We start from the raw sequence: 16,230 nt of genomic DNA, 5'->3' as shown, positions 1-16,230 counted from the left end.
CTTCTCTAACTGTGTCTCCCTCTGTCCAATAAATAAAATCTTAAAAAAAAAAAATTAATAATTTTTCTCAGATGTGATAATAGTCTTAAGATTATATAATAGAATGTCCTTAGTTTTAGATGTACACTTAATTAAGTATTTAGGGGTGAAGTGTTATAATGTCTAAATCATACTTTCAAATGGTTCAGGAAAAAAGTATGAGAGATAAAACAAATGTGGCGAAATGTTAACACTTTATAAATCTAGATGAAGAGTATATTGGTATTTATTTCAAATTTCTCAGATTTAAAATTCTTTAAAATAAAAAGTTAGGAAGAAAATATTCAGGATGTAGAAAAATAAGAAAAAAATTAAATGGAGATAATAAAAACAAAGCAACTAACCCATTCTTTTCCAACTCTGAAAATGTTAGAGCCTTTTTGTAAGTAATGTAAAGGAAGTCCAAGGTGGCATTTCAAAAAGTGACTCTACCAAACATCCTTAGCAACTAAATATTGGTACAGTAACAATAAAGTACATTTAGGTCTCTCATTAAAGACTAAGATGAGCTTACATTTCAATGGATTAAAAATAAAATCAGAGAACACATGTACTCAACTATTTTATGGCAGGTCACAAGCAGTAATCTCTACTTTTCTTTTTGATGGAAAGATTTTCCGGTCTATTTCTCATAGCAAAAAGTCAGATTATATTTTTCATTGTAAACTCACTCTAGAAAATCAAGCCATTCAGCACTGCAGTCAAGGACTAGCTGCTCCCGGAGCTGATTCAGATGTCTGTAATTTTCTACAATAAAAGGAGAGTGAAAACGGCTCACAGCTTTTGTGCTAGAAGAGGGGAAGAAACATAAATAGGAAATCAAGGTTACTAAGAAATCACTAATGCCATCACTTCAGAAAATTAAAGTAGTTATTTATTGTTCTCTGATGAACCTTGAAAGTAAATAGCTGTAAACAGAGAACATTCTTTAATTATGGTGCTGAACTCTATTGATTCCAAAGATCTCTGTTGTAAATAAAGTACTTGGAGTTCACAGGACTTTGTTCAGGAGCTCAAATGCATTTCAAATTATATCCATATGGCAAAGTCAAAGTTTAGAATTTCCATTTCATAAGCAGAAAGCTTTTTTCTTTAAATTACACTAAATGAAAATGCTTGCTTATTAAAAATCAGAAGCAAGTAAGTCCTGACAAAGCTGGGTACATGGATGAAAGTCCTATTACTCTTTATGTTTGACACTTTTCTGTATAATTAATGTATTTCAGTGAAAAAAGAAAAATATAAAGAATTACAAAGAATAGCAATGCATTAATTCAGGAGGCAATCAAAGAAGAGGAATGTTGCATGATCTAACTGTAGATTCACAGTGGCCCCAGATGGGAAGAAATATGACATGCTCCTTTTGTGGGCTTGTGTATCGTCTGTTTCTTCATCAAGAAGCTGTAGAGCACAAAAGAGGATGCCATGGGTTCCCAGTTAAAAAATCCGGGCCAAGGCTTTATCTCTAACCACTTACTTGCTACCTATTTAACCTTAAGCAAATATAAGTGACCTTCTCTACACATCCCTTTCCTCATCTATAAAACGGGAATAATGACAGTATCTACCTCATAGGTACTGTTGAGAGGATAAGATAGTGCTTAGCACAGTACCTATGTCCTATGTCATTAGTACCCAATGTTAGGAGTTGTTCTGTGGAGGTGGTGATTGCTACTGCTGTTGATATTACTATTATGATTGGACCTATGAGAAGAGAAGATCAGGACTGAGTGATACGCAGGTGATGACAGAGTGTAATTACTGTTCTTTGTTTGCTCCCCAACTCCTGTCCCAATTAAGTTTAATTTGGCCAGTTATTGGACCAGGGGTGAGCCTTTCATATTCAAATTCTGACTAATAGTCTAACCTATCCCTGTCAAGGTTCCAATAGCCAAATGACATATAAAAATAACAATGAACCTCCCCAAAGCCATCTTATTTATTCATTCAATTTACATCATTGAATGTTCAAAAGATGCTGGCACTGATTTATGCCTTCCGTGTTGCTTCTGAAATGTCATCTAGATTTCTATGCCAACATATTTATCATAGCTTTCTCTTCTGATAAAATTCATTTAGTGAAACATTTCAGTTTCTTAGATAATTAGATGTACAATTTTAAATAATTTCTCTTCGTAAAACATACTTCAATTCATGAGCTGTAAGGTAGGACAAAAGTAGATAAAGGAAAGAAAGCCTGTGAAGAGAGAAAACAGCCCCTAAAATCAACAATACTCAAATCTCACCTACAGCTTCTAGTAAACAGGAGAAAAAAAAAAAAAGAAACCAATGGTAACAGAGCTAAAGAAACCCATGACTGTGCCTTCAGAATCCTTTGATAATGGCAATGGATACTATTTTTTTTCTTTTAATTAAATAATAATCATTCACAGATGTTAAAATTTTCTTTTATCCTTAACAGAGTTCCTTCATATAAACACCAGCTACTATACTAGTCCCTCTTATGCTCACTTAGACAAATGTAACATTTTCATCTCAAGTTCATGCAAGCATATTAATAACAGTAGCAATAAATACTTCACAAAGAATATTACTCACAGGAGTATATACTTCGCTAATACCACTTCTTTATATGAGTCCCCTTTGGGGGATTAATGCCTAATCAAGGAGAAAAGGCAGTCTCAATGTGGTTCTCTAATTCTGTTTTTGATTAATTTGTTTTCATCAATTCATGAATAACTTACAAAAAAGAAGCCATAAAGAACTGTTATAATTATGTGCATTGGAAAGCATCAAGAATAAAGAAATGCAGAACTCAGTGAGGCAGAAAATGAAATTTCAGCTTCCTAAAAGAAATTTCAGGTAGAGCACTCAACAGGAATTTCAAGCAATCAAATTAATCTTATTACTGAAGATGCCCCAATATTTTTTTTCATGTGTTTAAAGTGTACTCTGAGGTGTAAGAATAAAATGGTAATTTACAAAACAGGAAAACAAATGTATACAAGTAAGATACTCTTTGGAAAAAATATTTTTAAATCAATGATAAAAAATATTTAAAATAATTATTTCTTTGGTTAAAAGTTCCATAAGAAAACCAAAGGGAAAGAATTACTTTTTATGTCAAGGATGTTGTTATCTTCATTCCAGTAGTATACAGGTATACACATCATAATTCACATTAGTAAGAAAAAATGTAATTTTAAACCCACCTTCCAACCTTAACCCAATCAGTTGGTATACAAGATACAGCAGAATTCTTTACTTCAATCATAAACTAAAAGAAATACAAATAAAAATTAGATATTTAAATGATTAACCATTATTAAAGCTTCCTCAAAATTGTGCTATAAATTTAGTAAATACTACTCTCAACATGCAAAATAAATCCAGTATTGTTAATAGGAAAGTTCAAATATGTCCACACAACCAAATATCATTAATTAGGGTTGCAATACTTGGGATAAAGTACAATATGTATTGATCGAAAGTTTGTAATAAGCATATATCTCGGTACTTTAATGTTTATAACGTTGTCATGTGCACATGTGGCGATTTTTCTTTTTTTAATGGCCTCTTTCATTTATTAGTACCCAATTAAGAATTCCATTATACTCAGTAATAAGACTGAAGTTCTTACAAAGTACATACAATTTTAAAATATCAATTACGATGTGCTATACCAGTTTCAGACATGGCCCATCCCCTACTCTGAACAGAAGATTTATTGTCATAGTTTTTATCCAAAGAGCCCAAGTGCTCTAAGAATATCCTCATGAAAAAGTACTGATTTCTTCAGCTATTAAGGGAAGAAGAGATTTCTTCCCATCAGTGTTTTAAGTTTTCACTCATATGAACCATATCTTTATAGAGCCGTATTCTGCAAGCAAGCTTTTCTGAAATCAATCAGGAAGCAAGTGAAATAAATTTCTTCTATCATGCCTTTCCTTTTTAGCATTAGTTGTATATCATCTCTTCCTCCTGCTCACTCTCCTATATTACTGAATAAAATTCAGTGTTTTATTTAAATGAATAAACACACAAACACTTATTTTATACAGGAGGAAACCCAGAAGCTCTGTGGCTACCACTAATTTTGAGATGGCACAGGAACTTTTTTACACATACCAGTTTTATAACATTTCTGGTATTTATAATATGCATATTATTAATAATATTGGCCTATCTTTGAGTTTATTTTTCTATATAGTTTTTACATTCATTATAATACAGAAATTATTGGTTAATTTTAAGAATTTTGGGACTAATGATGTCTTCCTGGATAGAGAGAAATTAATACAATTTCAAATCTGCTACACCCAGTTAAATAGTGAAGAGTCAAAAGTCTAAAAAAGTTCCCTTCGGCTACAAAAAGTAACTGAGGAAAAAAACCCACAAAATAAATATCATTGAAGAGAAAGAAAAGCACATTAAGACCATGCTAAAAAATTCTGCTTAAATATTATTCGTAAATGTCCTACAAGAAAAGCATAATGATCTTTTTATAAAATAATTCTGGGAAGAGCTATGCCTGCAGCAAACAGCAAAATTCAGGGCCGCAGTGGCTCACTAATACTTGGAAAGGACACATCTAGATCTATAAAAACACAGAGCTCCACAAGAGTTACTGTGTAAGGAAAGGTGGAAATTTTGAAAAAGAAGCTAAAACTGCCTCAGTGAGATCAGTGGGTAGCCAGATAGGCTGGCTTACTTAAGTAATTTGCCATAACACCGCAGCACGGGGCACTGGATTCAAATTTATACCTTATACACATCACAGATCCATTCTAATCATGGCCCTTTAGAGCATGCTGGGAACAGTTTGGACTATAATGGTTCAATCTGTAAGTATCAAGGGTCTACTCTAAGGACCACAGTTCCTCAAACAAGCCATATGCAGAGGCAATACTCGATGGAAAAGAGGGTGAGAGTTGGGAAGGCCTACATGGACCTCCTGCTAGTTACACCCCTGGGGTTACTTCTTCAAGTTGGTGCTGGTCCTGTGTGTCCTCTTCTCAGCTGGGGTTTCTCTTGAGAATTGTCATCTACTAGCAGGTTTTTTTTTCTCTTCTACACTGCCTAACGAATAGGAAATTTTCTCTCTGCTTCTTTTCACAAACATTCTAAGAATGAGCAGAAAAGGCCTTTAAAAAACTTTATTGCTACAGAAAAGGAAACTAAAATTGGAAATTAACATATATTTCAGAAATCTTAGAAAATTCTCACAAGCACCTTTCCATGCTCTATAGTTCCTGACTTTCTTAGGTATTGATGCAAGAAGTATGCCTTGATTTGTTCTAGTAGTTTCTCACATACTCCTGGGATCCAATTCTATCTTGGTTAAACGTCAGATATTGTTACTCAAACTATAGGCTGTCGTATCACTGGGCTTGCATCATTGCTAACTTTGCTTAATTCACTCCAGAAACCGCTCTCTGTTTTCTCCAATACCACACTTAACCCATTCCTACTCTCCCTCTTTTCTTTCTTCTCTCTCAAGAATTCTCAAGTATTTTTTCTTTAGAAGTAAGATGTAACAGAGAATGCTTTTCACATCTTAAACACACTAAGCAGAATTCAGATATGCTGCATGCTGTGAATTAATAAAATTTTTTTCTAAAGATTTTCCCCCAATATTTCTTCCCTTTTCCTTAAGAATACTACTACTTACCAATACTGCCCCAAATCTAAATATCACCCCATATCCACTCCATATTTGATTCAAGGTTAAAAGATGATTCTCTATATACACAAAATATGAGAAAAACTATCACAGAAGCAGTGAGCTAAGTTTCTGCTTTCATTATTTTCTTACAAATACTTTCAGAGTCAGAAATAATACAGTCAGTAAGGCTTATAGTATTTTTTTTTTTTAAGATTTTATTTATTTATTTGACAGAGAGAGACACAGCGAGAGAGGGAACACAAGCAGGGGGAGCGGGAGAGGGGGGAGCGGGAGAGGTAGAAGCAGGCTTCCCGCCGAGCAGGGAGCCCGATGCAGGGCTCGATCCCAGGACCCTGGGATCATGATCTGAGCCGAAGGCAGACGCTTAACGACTGAGCCACCCAGGCGCCCCGGCTTATAGTATTCTAATGAGTACATAAAAACTGAGAACAGAGGTGAAAAAGGAAAGTTGTCAAAAGTATCACTGGCTTGACAATCTACTTATTTTTCCCGATAATAATGAAATCCATGTACTACATGGGGCTGCTAAAATAGGTTTTTAAAAAATTATTACAAAGTTATAAAATTTCAGAACAGAAGGGTATAAAATAAGAAGCACATACAAAGTAAGGGTTTTCCTGCCTTCCTCTCTCACTTCTCAGAGGTAATCATATTCGATGGAGTCTGTTCTTGGTCCTGTAAGTATCTTTAAATAATTTGCTGATACCATTAGTACAATTTTTTAAAAGAGAATTTGACTATAACAATGCTGAATATCTAGAACTCATTTGGTTTGAATAGAATCACTAATTCTCAAAAAAATGTTGTAAAAGTGATTCTGAATCAATATACTATTCAATTTCTATAGGTTTTTAAAAACCAGTAAGAATTCATCCCACAGTTAATAACTAAGAAATTTCTTGCCTCAAACTCATCACCTCAACCTAATAAAGGTTAAGTAAAGAATAAGATAATTTACCTCCCTAATTAGTTGTAACTCAATTATTTCATCTCCATACTGTGCTTTTTCTTAAACTTCACTGCCACACTGATTTAAAAAAGAAAAAAAAATCTCATCTACTATCCCTTATGAATTCCTGATCAGTTTTCCCCATTTTTACTGTAAAACTACCAGCTGGATCCAGGACTGTCTTTCCAAGACTTAAGCTTTATTTCAGTTTGCATAGTATGAGCTCTAAAATGTCTGGGTTTCATAAAATAAAACCCAAGATGTTGATAATCCTTGTGTTAATATTTGTAAGTAGAGTGAAATAAGGAATTGGTAGAAAGACTGGAGTCAGGCAGGACTGGGCTTCTGATTTAGGTAACTTACCTAACTATTCCAACCCTCAGTTTTCTTCACTACAAAATGGGAATAACCCCTTTCTGTGTTGTTACAAATGTTAAATAATATACATAAAGTGCTTAGCACCATTCTGATCAAGTGCTTGACAAATGGTAACTATATTAGTAGTAGTAGTATATGAATAACATTTACATAGGGCTTTAATGTATGATTAAAAAGCACTTTCACGTATTTTAACTCAATTGGTCTTTGGAGTAGTCTCACGACATAGGTGATTCTGCCTTGGTCACATAGCACGAAGGGGGAACTGGCACTTCACACCCAGCCTTTTCCTACTGTCATACCAGGTAACCGCCTTTCTACTACATATCTTTTATTAATGTTATTAAGCAGTTTTGATCATCTCATTTTCAACAAATAGCCTGGAATAGTGGTACTAAGGTCACTTGTTTCCTTTGAAAGGTCCTGACTGCATAGTGAAACCAACTGATGAAATTAAATATTTGGCTGGAGGGTGGGGGGGCCACTAAGTATAAATATTGTCACATTATTTTTCTGTTATATAGACTTCTAGGTGGAATACATTGTGAAACGTCTGCCTGAGGCCAAAAGATTTGAGTCCAAAAGATACACTGACTTAATCAATGGTCTATTACATGGCAGAAGATTAATAAATATTTTAATAGGGGCCCCTGGGTGGCTCAGTCGTTAAGCGTCTGCCTTCGGCTCAGGTCATGATCCTGGGGCCCTGGGATCGAGCCCCACATCGGGCTCCCTGCTTGGCAGGAAGCCTGCTTCTCCCTCTCCCACTCCCCCTGCTTGTGTTCCCTCTCCTGCTATGTCTCTCTCTGTCAAATAAATAAATAAATAAATCTTTAAAATAAAGATTATAATCTGTAGGGTTTCTTATTTCAAATAATTATACAAATCAGCAGTCTTTTGGCTAAATATATAAAGTAATGCAAATGTTTAAAAATTTTATTTGAAATTAAGCTCTTCCCCACTAGAAAAATATCTGCTTTTTAAAATCCTGAATAAGGGCGCCTGGGTGGCTCAGTTGGTTAAGCGACTGCCTTCGGCTCAGGTCATGATCCTGGAGTCCCGGGATCGAGTACCGCATCGGGCTCCCTGCTCAGCAGGGAGTCTGCTTCTCCCTCTGACCCTCCCCCCTCTCGTGTGCTCTCTCTCTCTCTCTCACTCTCTCAAATAAAAATGAATAAATAAATTAAAAAAAAAATAAAATCCTGAATAAAATGTTCACCCATCCTATGGAAATTATTCACAAATTTCCTAATTTGCTATCTTAACGAAGTAGAATTTCTCAAATTCCCTCAGTTAGGCTCTCTATATTTTATTAAACATAAGGTATAGAAGTAGCATGCCTCAAGACTCAGAATAAGACCAAAGGATACAACCACATTTAAAAAGCATACTTCCTGATTCTCACTCAGATATTAATAATATCAAACTTTAAACTGAAGTATGCATGCCAAAAAACACATCTGAACAGCAGTTACATCAGCTCATGGAAGACTCACTAATTGTAGGTTTTCGCTATAGTTTTGGGGTTTTTTGTTTGTTTTTTTCTCGCTATTTGTTCTCTAGCAGCTATACTACTAACTTCAGAAGGAAACCCTACCTTTTAATCACTGTGTGATCCAACCAACACAGGTGGTTCACTTCTATCATTTCATTATCTGCAGGCCAGAGATCAAAGACTAACTTTTCTCTCCTGGATTTAGGGTAAATGAATCCTATAAGTTATTATTAACAAGAGTCACATTTTCTATAATACAATTTCAACAAATAATATTAAAACACATGTAACATTAAATTGCATGATTTTACCAAGAGAGTAAAGTAAATAAACACACAAAAAACTGTTATTAAAATAATTCTTACCAACACAAGTATTACATCATATTTCCAAGGAACAAAAGAGAAAATCTGAAAACAAACAAATATTCATCCTATCCTCGGATTTTTGTTTACATTTTATGAGACTGACGCGCTGCCCACTGCGCCAAGAGGGCCGCTTTTTGTTTACATTTTAAAATAGCTTTTCTACTTGAGATAAACAAATGCAAAATAAAAGTATGTTGACATTACCTCCTGTCCTGACACTGTTACATATTGTACAGAAGGATTTTTTAGTATTTTTCGTATTTCTTGTAAATGTATTTGGATCTTGTCAGTAACTTCTTGAATTTCATCCTTCCTCTTTTTTATTAAAGGGAAGTCAGTAAGGTCTTTGAATAATTCAGTTTTATTCCCAGTTCTAAAAAATGAAAAAAAAATGCAAATACATATATTGAAGCATACTACCTATACCAGTTATCAATTATTTTTCACAGCATGATAAATACTAAAGGGTTGGGAATCAGGAAAGCAAGGCTCTAATCCCAGCTCTGTCACTAAGTATTTATGGGTTGGTTTCTTAATTTCTTTGAATATAGACAAAATTATCCCAACATCATTTTCATTTTGCAAGTTCATGATTCCCGTGGTGAAAATGAGAGATAAAATTAAATATGTGTTGTTCACCTATGCAGAAAATAAACACGAATGTAAATACTGTCTTTCTTCCCCTTTTATAAAAGAGTTCTTTGTGGGATGAACTATAAAATGACTACCTCGTAAAGGAAAACTTTGCTTCTGTGGTTTATAAACATAACGCAGACTACCGCTGGGAATCTAGGAAATAAGTGTAAGATGCCATCTGACTCCCACGTTTGAATTAATAAACTGCTACTATTTGTTCTGCCTGGACTTTATCTTTTCATCATCTGGTACCTGGAGAAGTACTGTTATCTGTCCTTGATAATGAACTGCCTAAGTTTTATATGGCAGAGGGTTACTTTCAGCTATCATAGACAGCCTTTAGCATCCCATCCCATTTCTAATTTCAAATGCAACGTCTACCAGTACCGCGAGGGAAGCTTATGAATCCATACAACAAATGGCAAATCTATTAGTTCTTCCTTTCCAGCAGTGACAGTAATCTAAGAGTCTACTACTTACTTGGCAGCTTGTTCATTAAGCATCCTTAAGTAACGTTCCACTGGACTAAGGAGTTCAGGAATCTCTAAAATAAATGTCTGGAGCAAGTCTGACCGAACATGGGAATTAACAGCAGGTATTAATGCTTGAAATTCTGACTTCAGGTGATACAGGGTTTTGACAATCAAGAAGAACTCTTGCGTAGAACACTGAAAAAAGAAATCTTTTTTAGCTAAATAACGTAAGATATATGAACATGAAGTTTAATTAGTGGTCTTTTAATTAGTGGTCTTTTCTTTTTTAGTTAATGGTCTTTTTCAAGTTAGAATCAGAATTCAAAAAAATTTTAATTTACTCTATATACTAGTTAATTGAAATAAAGTATTGTTGATAACTTCTAAATGTTAAATTAATAGTTCAAACACTTTATAACATTTTAAAACTCTAAAGAAAATAATTTGGGCCAGGGAGAATAAAGCCAATACTTGTTCAATAACTTTTCACTTTAAAATATATTGACCATATATGGGCGCCTGGGTGGCTCAGTTGGTTAAGCGACTGCCTTCGGCTCAGGTCATGATCCTGGAGTCCCGGGATCGAGTCCCACACCGGGCTCCCTGCTCGGCAGGGGGTCTGCTTCTCCCTCTGCCCTCTTCCCTCTCGTGCTCTCTGTCTCTCATTCTCTCTCTCTCAAATAAATAAATAAAATCTTTAAAAAAATAAATAAAATAAAATAAAATAAAATATATTGACCATATAGCAAAAATGCAGTAACCAATATCAAAAATATAAAGGACAATTCTGGGGAAATATCTGCAAAACGTGTGAGAAGTAAATGGCAAAATTCTTCCCAGCTTAATGAGCTCTTCTTACAAATCTACCTGGAAAAGATGAATAATCCACAGAATAATGGCTAAGTGAACTGAATATGCAGCTCATAAAAAAAAAGAGTGTCCAATAAGCACAATTAACCTCACACATAATTAGAACAAGCAAATTAAAATGACAAGATAGCATTTGTCACTTATCAGAATGCCAAAGATTTCAAAACCTGGTAATAGCTAAGTCACACAGGTTATTAAAAAAGACACTTTTATATACAATTAGTAGAGGCATAACCTCTTTGAAGAGTAAAGTGCATATACCCTTTGACTAAATAATTCCACTCTTAAAAATTAAACGAAAACTATACTTAACAAGTAGTGAAAAAGTATGTGTATCTGAATATTTATAGTAGCACTATTGGTAATAATATTAAAAAGATGAATAGGAAACAAGTATCTAACAATTGGGATCTTATTAGGAAAAGCTCATACAATAAAATAGTATTAAACAGTTAAAAAAAATTAAGACATCTGTACATATTGATGTACACATCAACATGGAACTCCGTAATTTTGACAAATATTACATATACATAGTATATGTTTATACTATATACCATATGTATTTATACAGTAAAATTTCATTTTTGATTCTTCATACTATATGCATTATTCTATACAGATAAAAATATAAATAAAAAATATCTGGAAGGGTACACATGTTAACTTACTCTAGTTACCTCTGGGTGGTGTGTATTCAGGGGGAAAGTAGAGGAAAATGTTTTATTCTTTATTTCATACCTTTATAAACACTGTTGCAATTTGTAAACATGAACATGAATAATTTTTACTTTTGGAACTTCTGATAAAGAGAATAAGCTGAACATGTTACATCTAATTTCACACTATCTTGAAACTACAGTCCAAGATTGTTTAAAAAGGCATAAAACCTCAAGAATAACTAGAAGAAAAGACAGCAGTAACATCTTAGAAACTATAAAGTAAATAGATAAGTGGTAACTGACTTAGAAGATTCAAAATATTAGCATTTCAAGCTGGCTATGAGGAAAACTAGAACCCAACTTGAGTTACACCAAGAATCCTAAAAGACTCAGAAATTGGTGGCACAAATTATCTTTGGAAGTGGAAGCTGGGAGTGGGTGAGTGGGTAGAACATGACTGGTTGCAAATGAATTAAGAAGCAATTATCCCTCAATATTTTATTCCTCTCCATGCCACTGAGCAATCACTATTTTCCTAACCAACAAAAGAATAATTTTATTCTCTGGAGAAGGTAAAACATAGTGTACCTGAACCATCTTCAGGCACAGTGAAAGATGAGAATACCACCAAAAGCAAGGGATTAAAATAAGAGAAAACGGAGATTCCCAATTGTCTCCACCTAGCTCCCAGAACATCGTTAGCCATTCAGGAGGCTAAAAGAGTCCCTAGGGAATAGCACAGGCCCAAGAGGAAAATTCTGAAGATACTAAAGCAGGGTGCTCGCTTTGGCAGCACATATACTAAAATTGGAATGATACTAAAGCAGGAGTTCACTCCAAAAATGGATCAGCTAGTACACTGTACAGTTTACATCATATTTTGCAAGCCATATTCATCTACAGAGATCTTTTTTTTTTTTAAAGATTTTATTTATTCATTTGACAGAGAGAGACACAGTGAGAGAGGGAACACAAGCAGGGGGAGTGGGAGAGGGAGAAGCAGGCTCCCGGCGGAGCAAGGAGCCTGATGTGAGACTCGATCCCAGGACCATGGGATCATGACCTGAGCTGAAGGCAGTCGCTTAACCGACTGAGCCACCCAGGTGCCCTACAGAAATCTTCTTATCAGCATTTTATCCACTGATAAAACTCTTACCCACTCTTTAAAAATGATCAGGCATCAGATAAAAAATTCTAACATGAAATGAAAAAACCAAAACAATCAATTAATCAATCAACAAATACTAGAGGGAATACAGCCTATATACATAGAAGAAAATGTCTTAGAAAAAACCAGTATTACTGTTGGTGGGAATGCAAGCTGGTGCAGCCACTCTGGAAAACAGTATGGAGGTTCCTCAAAAAGTTGCAAATAGAGCTACCTTATGATCCAGCAATTGCACTACTGGGTATTTACCCCAAAGATACAAATGCAGTGATCCGACAGGGCACCTGCACTCCAATGTTTATAGCAGCAATGTCCACAATAGCTATACTATGGAAAGAGCCCAGATACCCATCAAAAGATGAATAAAGAAGATGTGGTACACATACACAATGGAATACTATGCAGTCGTCAAAAAAATGAAATCTTGCCATTTGCAATGACGTGGATGGAACTACAGGGTATTATGCTAAGCGAAATAAGTCAATCACAGAAAGACAATTATACAATCTCATTCATATGTGGAATTTAAGAAACAAAACAGGATCATAGGGGAAGGGAAGGAAAAATAAAACAAGACAAAATCAAAGAGGGAGACAAACCATAAGAGATTCTTAATCATAGGAAACAAACTGAGGGTTGCTGGAGGGGAGGGGAGTGGGGGGATGGGATAACTGGGTGATGGACATTAAGGAGGGCATGTGATATAAGGAACACTGAGTATTTAGTAAGACTGATGAATCACTGAACTCTACCTCTGAAACTAATAGTAATACATTATACGTTAATGAATTGAATTTAAATAAAAACATTAAAAATAAATAAACTTAAAAAAAACAATATCCTCAGTTAAACAGAGAAGAATGCAATCATGAAACAAGAACAGGATACTTTTTTTTTTAAAATAGGAACATTCAGAGAACAGGATTCAATCAATTCAAAAAAAAGAACTTCAAAAAAGAAAGAACCTAAATATAACTCAGGAAAATTTCCCAGAACTTGGTTGCCAAATTTAAAGGCTCAATACATGGGGCACCTGGGTGGCTCAGTAGTTAAGCGTCTGCCTTCGGCTCAGGTCATGATCCCAGGGTCCTGGGATCAAGCCCCGCATCGGGCTCCCTGCTCCGTGGGAAGCCTGCTTCTCCCCTCTCCCACTCCCCCTGCTTGTGTTCCTGCTCTCGCTATCTCTGTCAAATAAATAAAATCTTTAAAAAAAATAAATAAAGGCTCAATACAATGGATGAAAACAGAACCAAATCATGGCAAATCATCATGAAATCTGAGAATATCAGGGATGAAAAGAAAATGTTTCAATTTCTGGAAGGAGATAAAAAAGTCACACCAAGAATCAGAAATCAGACTATCCAACAAAAATAACAGAAGCTAGAAAACAATGGAGTAACACAAAATTCTAAAGGAAAATAATTTGTAGCCTAGAACTTTATACCCAAACTACCAATCAAATGTGAGTATAAAATAAGACATTTCCAGGGGCGCCTGGGTGGCTCAGTCGGTTAAGCATCTGCCTTTGGCTCAGGTCATGATCCCAGGGTCCTGGGATCAAGCCCTGTGTCGGGCTCCCTGTTCAGTGGAGACACTGCTACTCTTTCTCCTTCTGCCCCCGCCGCCGGCTCGTGCACTCTCTCTCTCTCTCAAATAAATAAAATCTTAAAAAAAAAAAAAGAAAAGAAAAGAAAACAAGACATTTCCAGACAACATTTCAAAACATTTACTGTTGACTCTTGATCAACACAGGTTTGAATTGTGCAGGTCCACTTCTACACAAATTTTTTTGTATAAATACTACAGTACTGCAAATGTATTTTCTCTTTCTCAAAAGAAATTGTCTTAATATTATGATTTTCTTCACATCTTTTCTCTAGCTTACTTTATTGTAAGAAGACAGTATATAATAAAATATAACATACAAAACATGTTAATTGACTATCATTAAACTTCAGGTCAACAGCAGGCTATTAGTAGTTGTTAAGTTTTGGGGCAGTCAAAAGTTATACATAGATTTTCAACTCTTCAGGGGTCAATGCCCTTAACTCCTGCACTGTTCAAAGGAGTTGAGGTCAACTGTACTTCCAATACCCTGTCTCAGGATGCTTCTAGAAAATGCACTCTATCAGAATGAAGTAATAAACCAAAAGGAAGACACAGAATTTTGAACAAAAGATTCAATTCAAGGGAAATAAATCAAAGAAGATAGATATACAACTAGTATAGAGGGCAATCAGTCTAAGTTGGACCAGGTAAAATGAAATAGAATATTTGATGAAAATAAGTATCTTGAGATGAGAAGATGATTTAGGGTTGAGTAAATGATAAGTACACATAATAAATAGTATACATAAAATGAATTAATGCTAAGAACCTATTTACAAAGAAAAAATTATTAACTAAAAGGAATGAAGTAAATTATGCAAAAAAATAAGAAGTTAGGTCCAGCTGAATAAAAGCTGAATCTAAAGTGTATCATAAAGTATCTCTTCACCAGAGAGGCCACTGTATGATGGGAAAGATAAATATAGAGGCTGGATTTTTGTAATGTGGAGCCTAGAAGGTTTCTGGCCAACAGTCAATAGTTAATTATTAAATAGATACATTCTAACAAAAGTGAAAACTAAAAGTAAACATTTCAATACAATTTTTGAATAATAATAATCTCTTATAATTATTGTAATTTGAGGATGATTTTTCATCCTCAGATATAAAATTTAAGTCAGCAACAGCAGCAAAGTGAAAATGAAGTGCTTTGCAATCAAGTTTTAAGTGCCCAAGGCACGTTGTTTTCAAGTTTCTTAAACAAAATAACTCAATAGAGCTGCCAGAAAGCTGAAGAGAAGGGTGAAGTAGTAGCTCCTGGAGTCACTCATGTTCAATCCCAACTCCAGCAGCAAATTTCTCTGTGGAAGAGCATTAGAACACATCCGTTAAGTGTGGAAAAGGGTCATCATGGGACTAGAAGAACTCCAGCCTAAGTTCCATACTAAGAATGTGGTTTTAGGCTTATACCAGTCTGGCCAAGAAATTATTCTCGCCTACAAAATTCTGGAAACGCTCTCCTCTAACATTTACTAAGTGCTATAATCCTTTAAATGTATTCACCAATCTTAGCAGTTATGTATCATTTTCTTACAAAATAGTTCTTGAGCAAAGTTAGTATGGGTTTCTAAGACTAACACTGTTCTCTAAGATTTGAATTTGAAGTTTTACTATAAGATACTAATTATGTGTGTGTGTATATATATGTATTTATTTATATATATATTTAGTAAAATACTTTTACTAATCAAGAAATGTTTGCTTTGTTTCAGGGTCGGCCTTCTTGGTATCTTCTATTATTATCGACATGAAAAATACCTATTTGTGACTATTCCATGGCACTTTCCACACAGCCATATGGCCTAGGCTTACCATTTCCACAACATCCAAATAGTGTTCCTAACCATTTTATGAATTTTACATAATTGGCACAGTCTGTGCCCAGGATATCACTCACCATTTGGTGCATACAGCAGAAGCTTATTTAGAGTAATCTA

At 34.6% G+C, this 16,230-nt stretch overlaps 1 protein-coding gene across 1 annotated transcript in view; it reads right to left on the bottom strand.

Annotated features, from left to right (window-relative positions):
* The window catches only part of MSH3 (mutS homolog 3), a 178,041-nt gene that overhangs the window by 68,801 nt on the left and 93,010 nt on the right, over positions 1 to 16,230 (bottom strand). Inside the window, exons 14-17 of the mRNA XM_044916772.1 lie at positions 9,993 to 10,180; positions 9,081 to 9,249; positions 3,213 to 3,277; positions 711 to 827 (exon numbers count right to left, since the gene is read on the bottom strand). Coding sequence (XP_044772707.1) covers positions 711 to 827; positions 3,213 to 3,277; positions 9,081 to 9,249; positions 9,993 to 10,180 — 539 coding nt within the window. The remainder of the gene's footprint in view (positions 1 to 710; positions 828 to 3,212; positions 3,278 to 9,080; positions 9,250 to 9,992; positions 10,181 to 16,230) is intronic.

The sequence above is a fragment of the Neomonachus schauinslandi genome, chromosome 7, assembly GCF_002201575.2.
Source record: "Neomonachus schauinslandi chromosome 7, ASM220157v2, whole genome shotgun sequence".
In the NCBI taxonomy this organism is placed as follows: domain Eukaryota; kingdom Metazoa; phylum Chordata; class Mammalia; order Carnivora; family Phocidae; genus Neomonachus; species Neomonachus schauinslandi.
The sequence above is the reverse complement of the archived record's forward strand: the minus strand, read 5'-3'. Positions and strand labels throughout refer to the sequence as shown.